Source organism: Chiloscyllium plagiosum, chromosome 5 (assembly GCF_004010195.1).
Source record: "Chiloscyllium plagiosum isolate BGI_BamShark_2017 chromosome 5, ASM401019v2, whole genome shotgun sequence".
Lineage (NCBI taxonomy): Eukaryota > Metazoa > Chordata > Chondrichthyes > Orectolobiformes > Hemiscylliidae > Chiloscyllium > Chiloscyllium plagiosum.
The window spans coordinates 110576625-110589257 of record NC_057714.1 but is presented as its reverse complement, the minus strand read 5'-3'; the positions used below and the strand labels follow the sequence as shown (position 1 = coordinate 110589257).

Sequence of the window (12633 nt, the reverse complement as noted above, 5' to 3'; positions counted from 1 at the left end):
TTACAGGGATAGGGAGAGCAGTAGCTATTTTCAAAATGAATGCAGAGTTGTGTAATGATATAAAGGAACCCACTGTCAGCTTTGGTGAGGCTGTAAGATGGTGGACAATGGGTCAGACTGTCCTATTATACATCTGGAAATGAGAATTCTACTATTTGTAAAGTCATTTGCATCTCAAACTGAATTCAGCTTGCAGCTTTGGAATCATCGTACCTGTAGATGCTAAGGTGATAAAGTCAAAAATCACACGACACTGGGTTATAGTCCGACAGGTTGATTTGAAACCGCAATCTTTCAGAGCCTGAGGGAGAAGCAGGGGTTCCAGAAGCTTGTGGTTTGAAATGAACCTGCTGGAGTATAACCTGGTGTGGAGTGATTTTTGACTTTGTCCAACCCAGTTCAACACCGGCACCTCCACACTCGGATGATAAATCATAGAAGACAGAGGAGTACAGCACAGGAACAGGCCCTTCAGCCCATTATGCCTGTGCTGACCATGATGTCATTCAAAACGCATCCCATCTGCCTGCACAAAGTCTGTATCCCTCTATTCCCTGTCTGTTCATAGGTCTGTCTAAATGTCTCTCCAATGTTGCTGTCATAGCTGCTTCTTCCACCTCCCACAGTAGCACGTTCCAGGCACCTACCACTATCTTCTCACATCTCCTTTAAACTCTCCCCCTCACATTAACCCTATGTCCCCTAACAGCTGACATCTCCACTTTGAGAATCTGATTACCCACCATGTCCATGCCCCTCAAACTTATATACCCCTATCAGATCACCCCTCAGCCTCTGACTCTCTAGTGAAAACAATCCAAGTTTGGCCAACCTCTCCTTATAACTAATACACTTCAATCTCGGCAACATTCTGGTAAACCCCTTTAGTACTCTCTCCAAAACCTCCACATCCTTCCTGCGGTGTGGGGACCAGAACGGCGCATAAATACTCCAAATGTGGCCTAAGTCCATTTTTACACAGCTACAATATGACTTGCCAACTTTTGTACTCAATGCCCCCAATCGATGAAGGCCAGCATGCTGTATGCCCTCTTCACCACCTTATCCACTTGTGGTGCCACTTTCAGGGAGCTATGGACTTACACCTCAAGATCCCTCTATATAACAATGTTCCGAATGATCCTGCCACATGTGCACACATGTGTCTGTGCATACCTGTGTGCCTGTGTGTGTGTGTGTGTGCACGCATGTGTCTGTGTGTGTGTGTACATGCATGTGTCTGTGTATGTCTGCGTATGTGCACATGTGTCTGTGTATGTCTGTGTTTGTGCATACATGAGTCTTTGTCTGTGTGTGTGCACGCATGTGTCTGTGTATGTCTGTGTGTGTGTGTGTGCACGCATATGTCAGTGTGCGTGCATGATTGTGTGTGCGCACGCAAGTGTCTGTGTGTGCACACATGTGTCTGCGTATGTCTGTGTGTGCACGCATGTGTCTGTGTGCGTGCATGATTGTGTGTGTGCGCACACAAGTGTCTGTGTGTGCACACATGTGTGTGTGTATGTCTATGTGTGCACGCGTGTGTCAGTGTATGTCTGTGTGTGCACGCATGTGTCTGTATGTCTGTGTGTGCATGCACGCATGTGTCTGTGTGTGCGCACACATGTGTCTGTGTATGTCTGTCTGTGTATGTGTGTGTGTGTGTGTGCACGCATGTATGTGTGTGTGTGCACGCATGTGTCTGTGTATGTGTGTGTGTGTATGTATGTGCGCACGCGCATGTGTGCGCACTATCATTCCTTCCTTGAATCAGATGTGACCATCCCAGGGCTTTGACCTGTTCCCTGCCCTTCAGACCATTTAATCCCAGTGTCAAGCAAAGCAGAATAAGTGGCATTCACTGAGCATCTTGCAGAGAGCCAGCATAAACACAGGGGGTCGAATGGCCTAATTCTATGTCATAAGCATCCTGTAGTGCTAAAAAAGGTCACTGAATCAATCAAGCCTTTTCATCAGACCATGGACAGTCTTCTGGAACATTCTCACTGGCCCAGCTTCTGACTCCAGTCCCAAACTATGTCGTGACTTCTGAATGTACAGTAGAAGAGGCAGCGAGAGCTGCCCTTGACCTGCTATGGGACCCATAATCAAACTGTAAAATCACAGAAGCTATCCTGAGCGAAAGCACCTGAAAGGCTAACCCCAATCCCACCTGTAACGGTTCGCTGAAGAAAACTTTGGGAATGGTCAGCAGTGAGTTAAGGTCATATTACTGTCCCAGTCAAGATTTAATGCTAAGGAATTTCAATCTTTGCTAAAATGGCTTGCTGATCTACTCAAGGGGCTTCACCCCCATCTTGCTTCAAATGAACAGTGGGGTGTATTGTTTAGACACAATAGCCATTCCAGTTTCCCCTTTCTGACAGTGCTGACTGTATTCCCAGTGGTTTCAGTGTTTGCTGAGTCAAATACATTGTCACCTGCACAGCTCACTCGGCCACTGCATTAAAGACAGACCATCACCAAAGAACTGGGTAAGAGAACCACTGCACAAGCATTTCATACAATCTATACAGTGTGGAAGCAGGTCATTCAGCCCACACCAACCCTCTAAGGATCATACCACCCAGACCCACTCCCTGTAACCCTGCATTTCCCATGACTAACCCACCTAGCCTGCACACTACAGACAAGTAAGCTTAACCAGTCCACCCAGCCTACACATCTTTGGACTGTGGGAGGAAATCAGAGCACCCGCAGGAAACCCACACAGACATGGGGAGAATGTGCAAACTCCACACAGACAGTCATCCAAAGGTGAGAATTGAACCAAGTTCCTAGTGCTGTGAGCCACCGTGCCACCCTGCTTTTACCCTTGAACACACAGGCTTTTATCAGTGAAAATCCGGATAAGATTGACAGTATTTGACAATATTGGGATAATCAGAATAGTGTGATACCTGTCCACAGGGAGCATATGTAAGACACAATCAGCTATGGAAACAGATTAGGGGCATTTTGATAAGGCTTCAATTTAAGCCATAATCCATTGATTTATCGCACAGCTTTGCCGATGGATGAGTATGCATCAACTGTTGTCAGTCAGTGTGGATCAGTGCATTTATTTTTATACTCTGATTAAAGTCACATTCTTCTGCAATTATTCAGCTGAAATCAATTCCCTTTAGCAAGCTGGATTGCTGTTCCAGAATGTTTTTTTTAAAAATGAAGTGCGATTTGATTTGTTTTTTGACATTCCCTACATGAGAAATTTGTGTTGGCTAATGTTGGCGTGTTAGGATTTTCACTTGGCCATTGTCACTTGTCAGGCTATAAATCACAGGCCCACTCTGGACCAGAATCAACTATTTCTGTTCTTTTTCATATAAACGCGCACACATACACACACACAGATATACAGACACACACAGAGATACACAGAAACACACACAGACAGACACACATACACACTGACTGACACACAGACACACACACTCACACACATAAAGACATGCACACAGATACACAGACACACACACATACACATGCATGGGCAGACACACACAGATATACACACGCGCACACACACACACACACAGACTCACAGATACACTCACACAGACACACACACATGCACACACACAATCAGATAGATATACACACACACTCACACACTAAGTCACACACACACACACATGCACACACACACACGCAGATACAAACACACACACACACTAAGACACACACGCACATGCAGATACACACAGATACACACACGCACACATACATACACGCACACACACACGCCCACACACACGCAGATACAAACACACACACACACAAGCACATGCATAGATACATTCACAGGCAGATACATCTCGTGCACACGTTGTTGTGACCTCTGTGGTCAACAGCAATAAGAAATATGGTGATTACTTAGTTTCATTTGATATTCTGATTTCCTTTCAGAATCAGGTTCTGTGTCATGATTTATTGCAACCAGATTTGAAGCTGAATCAGTCACCCAAAGGGCACAAATATTTTAAAACAACTGTGGTTATGGGACTTCCAAAGATGTTTCCTCCCCTTGCACAGGAAGACACAACTAACCAACCTTTTGAGCATGTTACACGCTAGACACTACACCAAGCAGGATGTAGATCACTCCGCCTGTAATGAATGGGAGGTGAGTGGGCCAGTGTAGAAGCTCAGGAGAATCAGACTATCTGCATGACAAGGTATTGGAATATCCATCACCTTCTGAGGCCAATGCCCTTGACAAGGTCATTCAATGCCCCCTTCCTGCAGTCAGTCAATCCTCAGCTTGGCAGACCTCAGCCATCCCATCCCCCATTCTTCTTCCCAACATCCCTACCCTCGACTCCCCCCCAACAGTCTTTAATTGAAGGTCTCCGGGAATGCCGATGCAACGCTGTTACAATGTTTGAAATGTCAGTAAAGGGTGCCAAAGATCCTATTGTGTTGAGAGGGTGACTGAAAATAGCACAGGCAACTGGGAAGAACTTCTAATGGAGAGAGGAATGAGCAAAAACCTTCTGAAAACCAAGCTGCTTTGTCATTTTTATTCACTTCCTTTTTCAGGACAAATGCAAGAATTTCAAATTTCATACAATCAGAGCAATTTATTCTCCGTGACAACAGCATCTCCTTGGCCATTCAGAGGTGATTTGTTAACCAATGGTCTCCTTTTCTCCTGCAGTATAACTTTTTGCAAGACCATTCGATGTAGTAGCAAAGATTCAACCATTCGGCCCATCGAGTCTGGTCTGCCATTCTATCATGGCTGATAAGTTTCTCAACCCCCTTCTCCTGCTTTCTCCCCATAACCCTTGATCCCTTTGCTAATCAAGAACGTATCTATCTCTGTGTTAAATGACTTGGCCCCTACAGCCCTCTGTGACAAAGAATTCCAATTCCTCCTCATCTCAATTCCAAAGGGTCACGCTGAGGATGTGCCCTCAGGTCCTCGTCTCTTCTATTGGGGAAACATCTTGTCCACATCCACTCTATCCACTCAGTATTCAGAACACCCCCCTCCCCCAATCCTTCTAAGCTCCATCAAATATAGATCCAAGTCCTCAACTGTTCCTCATGTGACAATCCCTTCAATCTCAGGATCACCCTCTGGATGTTCTGCTCACAATATTCCAAGTGCACTTTGACCAGAGCCTTACAAAGCCTCAGCAGTACATCTCTGCTCATAGATTCCAACCCTCTCAAAAAAATATGCATCGCATTCGCCTTCCGAAGTGCCAACGTTTTTTTAATTCACTTGTGGACACTGCTGGCTGGTCAGCATTTACTGCCCAACCCTAGTTGCCTTTGAGAAGGTTATAGTGAGCTGCATGCCTAAACCACTTCAGTCCATGCACTGTCGATTGACCCACCATGCTGTTAGGGAGGGAATTCCAGGATTTTTACCCAGAGGCAGTGAAGGAACGGCGACAGATTTCTACATCAGGATGGTGATGAGTTTGGAGGGGAATTTGCAGGTGATGGTGTTCCATATATCCATTGCCTATGTCCTTCTCGATGGGAGTGGTTGTGGGTTTGGAAGGTTCTGTTTAAGGATATTTGGTTGAATTTCTGTGGTGCATTTTTTGGATAGTACATGTAAAAGATGCTTTATCCGACACGCTCGGGACCAATTGTTTTTCTGAATTCGGAATTTTTCGGTTTTCAGGATAAGTGACAGTTTAATGGTGAAATTTTTAACCATCTTAGCGGAGAAGCAGACTTCTAAGTAAGAACATGCTTGGCCATTAACCCCCCCCACGTCGCATCTGAGTAACATAAATCGAGTGGGTGTCGACTTGGGTTAACTGTCTGCTCGCCGAACAACCTTGTTAATGAGAAAAAAACTTCACAAACAAAACCTTCCTATTTCAGAGCTTATCGGGTTTTAGATGTTCAGTTAAAGGATCCTCTACATGTATACACTGTTTCTACTGAGCACAAGAGATGGACACAGTAGATACTTGGGCTAATCAAGCGGGTGCTGCTTTGTCCTGGATGGTGTCAAGCTTCTTGAGTGTTGTCAGAGCCGCAACCATCCAGGCAAGTGGGGGGGCGTTCCTTCACACTCCTGACTTGTAGGTGATGGACAGGCTTTGGGGAGTCAGGAGGTGAGTTACTAGCCACAGTATTCCTAGCCTCTGACCTGCTCTTGTAGCCATTGTATTAACGTGGTTGAGTCCGGTCCCGTTTCTGGTCAATAGTAACCCCCAGGATGTTGGTAATGGGGGATCCAGTGGTGGTAGCACCAATTAATGTCACGTGGTGGTGATTAGATTGTCTCTTATTGAAGAGGGTTATTGCCTGGCATTTGTGTGGCATTCTATGTTCTATGTTCTATAAATGTTACATGCCGCTTGTCAGCCCAAACCTTGTTGCATTTCATCATGGACTGTTTCTGTGTCTGAGGAGTCGTGAATGGTGTTGAACAATGTGCAATCATCAGTGAACATCCCCACTTCTGACCTTACGATGGAGGGAAGGTCGTTGATGAAGCAGCTGAAGACGTTTGGGCCTAGGTCACTACCCTGAGGAACTCCTGCAGAGATGGCCAGGAGCTGAGATGACTGATCTCCAACAACCACAACCACCTTCCTATCTGCCAGGTAGAACACCAACAGTTTATCCCCTGATACCCACTGATTTCAGTTTAGCTAGGGCTCCTTGATTCCACACTCAATTGAATGTGGCCTTGATTTCAAGGGCAATCACTCTCACCCTACCTCTGGAATTCAGCTCTTTCATCCATGTTCGAACCAAGGCTGTAATGGAGTCAGGAATTCTAGAATCTCCAAACCGTGGAAATAGCTAAAGCTTATCTACCCTGGTTTTTCCTGTTAATATCTTGAAGACCTTGACCTTAAACTTCTCAATTCTGGAGAAGGAATGCCTAATTTGTAGAATTGCTCCTCAAACCTTAACCCCTGGAGACCAGGTGTCATTCTTGTAAACCTACACTGTACTCCCTCCCGAGGCTAATGTTTCCTTCCTGAGGTATGGTGCCGAGATCTGCTCACAATACTCCAAGTGGGGTCTAACCAGCATTTTGTATAACTGCAGCATAACAACTGCAGCATAACCTCTGCATCAGAACCATTGCGTTGTTTTGTTATTGTTTTTGAGTGGTTTTTTTTCACTACTAAGAATATCGAAAATGAAGGGAGACAGAGCCAGGGAGGAAGAGTGGTGGAGTTGGGGGTGTGTGGAGCAATACTATTTGGGAAAACACTGGAAGATAGGAAATGAATCACAAAAAGCTAGCATCCAAGTTCAGCAGGAAAGCAAATTAGAATATTGGTCTTTATTTCAAAGGAAATGGAGTATAAAAGTGGGGTTGGCGGGGAAGATGGGCATGTTTGCTTGAAATACACAAAGCACTTGTCAAAATATTCAGGTTCCTCTATTTAAGGAAAGGTTAAAAGCCACCCAAACAGGTTTACTTTGCTGATACTAGGTATGAAGAGATTGTTTTACAAAGCAGATGACTATGAGTAGATTGGACCTGTACTCATTGGAATACAAAGGAATGACAGACAATTTTATTAAAACACACCAGATTCTTAGGGGACTTGACAGGGTCGATGAGAAAGGTTGTTTTCCCTTGGAAGAGAGCTCAGGACCAGAAGACAGAATCTCAGAATAAGGGGTTGCTCACTTAAGACTGAGATGAGAAGGCATTTCTTCTCCCAGATGGTAGTGAATCTGTGGGATTCTTTACAACAGATGGGTTGCCGTGGTTGGGTTATTAAAGCAGAGATTCAGATTTTTAATAAGGAAATGGAATGAAGAGTTCTGCAGAAAAGGCAGGAAAGCGGAGTTGAGGGTTACCTGACCAGCCATGATCTGATTGGATGGTGGAGCAGACTCCATGGGCTGAATGAAAGTCGACGTTATGCGCAAAAGCCCTTCATCAGGAATTCCTAATGGAGGGCTTTGCCTGAAACATCGATTTTCCTGCTCCTCGGATGCTGCCTGATCTGCTGTGCTTTTCCAGCACCGCTCTAATTTTGACTCTAATCTCCAACATCTGCAGTACCTACTTCCGCCTCGGTGGGCTGAATGGACTATATTCTGCTCCTACACCTTACAGTCTTACAATATGATTTAACACGAGTGAATATCTTCAGGAACCGATGGCCTCTTGACGTACACGGCCCAACATAAGGTAGCAACAACTTGCAGTACATGGGCCACAGCAAGGGCGGCTTCACTGGGTGAAGCACCTTTGGTGACACTGTCTTTATTGCCCTCCTGTGCTAGGAACAGGCGCGCACTGTACTCAAAAGATATTGGGAAGAGGGCCCAGAATACAGCATTCAGATACCATTGACTGCTGCTTAGCTTACCTTGCGGTTGCTGCAAGAAAATCCTCTGTAAACATGAAATTTAATTTCACTCAAGCGTCTGTTTGCTTTAGCAATATCAATATTTGGATGAAGTAACCAGATAACCCATATGTTCATAGGATTAGGTTGTGGGTGGAGGGGGTGGGGGGGGGAGCATGGGGAAGAGGAGTAGGCTAGAGGGAAGGACAATCCAAATGTATTCAATCATTCTTTGCCTAGTTAAGACAGAAACTGTGCGGCATCCTCCAAACTTCGGCCTTGCCCCTTGGCAAATTTGGACACGTGCAATGTCTCCTCGTCATGAGGACTTGGGTTTGGAGTGGGGGCTCTGGTGGATTTTGAACCAAAGGTTCCAGAGTCGATGATTAAGCAAGACGCAAACATCGTTTACCTTGCTCTGAGTAGAGACGACCCTTTCACATTTCAATTTACTCCCGTTTCACATCCCCTTTTCTCTTTCTGCACCATTAACAACCTCTTTGCACAACTCTGTCAAAAGTATAAAAACCATTTACCAACTCCTTTTGGATCTGGAGAAGAGATGTATTTTATTCATTCACGGAATGTGGGTATCACCACCTGGCCCAGTGCTTGTTGCCCAGAGGGCAGTTAAGAGTCAGTCATGTAGATATTTAATCAGGAAGGGAATCAAGGGTTGGGGGAATTGATCGTCAGTGATCTCATTGAATGGCAGGACAGACTTAATCATGGAATCCCTACAGTGTGGAAGCAGGCCATTCAGCCCATCAAGTCCACACCCAGACCCGGCACCCTACCCTTTCCTTCTAACCTCACACCTACTATGCTGAATCCACCTAACGTGTACATCGTTGGACTGTAGGATGAAACCCACACAGACACGGGGAGAGTGTACAAACTCCACACAGACAGTCGCCCAAGGCTGGAATTGAACCCAGGTCCCTGGAGTTGTGAGGCAGCAGTGCTGACCACTGAGCCACCATTCCATCTGAATAAGCAGAATGATCTAATTCTGCACCTATAGCATATGATCTTGTCAAAATCAACCATATGGGAGGCCATGGCTTCGTGGCATTATTGCAGGACTGTTAATTCAGACACCCAGGTAATGTTCCCTGGAACCCAGTGTCAAATCCTGCCTTGGCAGATGGTGGAATTTGAATTCAATAAAAATCTGGAATTAAACATCTACTGATGATCATGAAATCATTGTCGATTACTGGGAAAAGCCCATCTGGCTCACTAATGTCCTTTAGGGAAGGAAACTGCCATCCTTACCTAGTCTGGCCTACATGCAACTCGAGACCCACAGCAATGTGGGTGACTCTAACTGCCCTCTGGGTAATTAGCCGGCCTGGTCAGTGGCCCCCTCATCCTGTGAAAGAATCGTTTCTAAAAAAACGTTCTCAACTGTGCGACAAAACGTGTCAAGGAGCTGATTGGCTTTCCCCTGATCTTAGACATCTCATATGGATCTTGATCACACCGTAAACAGCTTTGACATCTCCAGCTTACCTTTATTGTTAATAAATTCTTCGAAGGGTTCATTCCAGGGCCAAACGTACTCCCCTGTCTCATTAATCACGGTCTCGCCAAATATTCGCCAGTCTCGCACACATTTGTGACGCAAGTTCCCCATGAAAAGCTGAAGACCAATGAGTGCAAAGACACTTAAGCAGAACACAGTCAGAATCATGACATCGGCTAGCTTCCTCACGGATTGTATCAATGCGCCTACAATGGTTTTTAAGCCTGCAAGGAAATATTAGAATATTTAGCTCGATGGAGATAGCACGCAGTCAACGTTATCAGGAAATTAACTCAAACTGATTGATGATGCAGTATTTCTTTCCACTACATTGTGACAGACACTGTTTTCAAAAAAAGAGGTAAGAATGGAAAAGCTCACATTTTATTTACATAGCAACGGGTGTGATTTCCACCCCTCCCCCCCCAACACACCACCCCCGACAAGATATTCACCCCCTTCTCGCCATCTCACCAAGTTATTTGTGAGCATGGAGGTCCAGGGGCTGTCATCTCTGCCAGTTAAGAGCCTCAAGTAATCCGTTACTGGCTCCTTAAGGGCATCATCAAGCCCACCTCAGCCCACCTGCTGTGAGGTTGCGGCTAATTCCCTGACTCAGAAACCAGGGTGACCCCATTCCACCCCCACCCCCACCCCAACCCCCACCGCCTGCTAGGTTTGGCTGGGGCTAGAAAGGGGGATTCCGGGGCTAATCAGAGATGGGGTGGGGGGGAGGGGGTGACTCAGATAGCCACCCCATGCCCTTTCCTCCAAATCCCCCACCCCAACCCCCACCGCCTGCTAGGTTTGGCTGGGGCTAGAAAGGGGGATTCCGGGGCTAATCAGAGATGGGGTGGGGGGAGGGGGTGACTCAGATAGCCACCCCATGCCCTTTCCTCCAAATGTCCCTCATCCTCTAACCCCGAACCCATGACTAGAGTCTAGAAGATTTCTCACTACTGCAGCCTTCGAAGAGCAGCCCTCAATTAGTGGGCCTCAGGACCCAGACGCTGATGACCCCTGAATGTGGTGACCCGGTGTTGCGGCCTGTGATAGGCCAAGAAACCCACTTATCAGTATGTAGTGAACTGATTGGTGAATGACTGGTCTGGGTGACGGGGATTGCATGTTAATTTTTAACTCAGAACCAACAAAATTACACCCAATAGAAATTGTCATGTAGATAACGAACCAGGCCAGGTGTTAGAATTAGAGGTAGGTGATGAATGACTGGTCTGGGTGACGGGGATTGCATGTTAATTTTTAACTCAGAACCAACAAAATTACACCCAATAGAAATTGTCATGTAGATACAGACCATTCACCCCAAGTGCTCCATGATCTATACAAGCTGTCTTCCACACTGCTTCATCTGACCTTGTCACACCTTTTGCCCTCATCGAGATTCCTCTTTCAGTGCACCAATACCAAACAACTCATCCACTCCCCCCAGTAACAAGTTCCACCTTTTCCACATGCGTTGACTAATTTTGGGAGTAATTATCAAGAACCAAGTTGTGTATTCTCATGTGCATGTCTGAGTCAGCAGTAGCTGTAAGTTCCTCAAGCCTGCTCTGTCATTTCTTAAGATCACGGCCGGTCTGATTGTAAACTCAAACCCATATTCTCACCTACTCCCAATAACCTTTCACCCCTTGGTTTCACAAGAATCTATCCACTCCTGTTTTAAAGGTAGGCAAAGTGTCTGCTTCCAACGTCTTTTCAGGAAGCGGGTGCCAAAACCTCACAACGCACTGACAGAAACAAAATTCACCCTGTCTCTTTTAATTCTCCTATAAGACAAAATGTTCTCTCCATTTTCATTGTACCAAAACCCCTCAGGATCTCATATGCTTCAATTAATTCAACTTTTAGTCTCCAAAGTTCTGGAGATATGAGTCAGGCCTGTTCAGTATTTCTCATAAAACAACACACTCATTCCAGGTATTAGTCTAGTAAACTTTCTCTGGATTGCTTCTGACATATCTATTAGGAGAAAGTGAGGACTGCAGATGCTGGAAAACAGAGTCGAGAGTGTTGTGCTGGAAAAGCATAGAAGGTCAGATTCCTGATGAAGGGCTTATGCCCAAACCGTCGATTCTCCTGCTCCTCAGATGCAGCCTGACCTGCTGTGCTTTTCCGGCACCACGCTTTCTAACATATTTATGTCTATCTTTCAATAAGCTAATCAATACTGTGCACAGTACACCAGATATAGTTTCACCAGCGCCCTATACAACAGAAAGATAACTTTCATATTTCTGTATTCAACTCCCACATGATGACGGGTGACATTTCATTTACTTTGCTAATTGCTTTTTGTACCTGTGACTCCTGCCCTCAGATACCCTGACCCCTCGGTATTATGATTTATGACTGAGGTGTACAAAATAATGAGAGGAATAGATAGAGTCAATAGCCAGAGACTTTTCCCCAGGGCAGGATTGACTGGTACGAGGAGTCATAGTTTGAAGATATTAGGAGGAAGGTATAAAGGAGACGTCAGAGGTAGGTTCTTTATGTAAAGAGTTGTGAATGCATGGAATGTGTTGCCAGCTGTGGTGGTGGAAGCAGAGTCACTGGGGACATTTAAGTGACTGCTAGACATGCACATGGATAGCAGTGAGTTGAGGGGTGCGTAGGTTAAGTTACTATATTTTACATTAGGATTAAACCTCGGCACGACATCATGGGCCTGTTCTGTGCTGTCCTTTTCTATGTTCTTTGTTCTATGTTCTATGATCCTCCTGAAAAATCTTTCTCTTTTTTAAAAAAGGAGTCAAG

General features: G+C 45.4%; 1 protein-coding gene across 1 annotated transcript in view; it reads right to left on the bottom strand.

Annotated features, from left to right (window-relative positions):
• The window catches only part of LOC122550329 (sodium channel protein type 1 subunit alpha-like), a 141292-nt gene that overhangs the window by 45190 nt on the left and 83469 nt on the right, over nucleotides 1–12633 (bottom strand). Inside the window, exon 8 of the mRNA XM_043691055.1 lies at nucleotides 9837–10073. Coding sequence (XP_043546990.1) covers nucleotides 9837–10073 — 237 coding nt within the window. The remainder of the gene's footprint in view (nucleotides 1–9836; nucleotides 10074–12633) is intronic.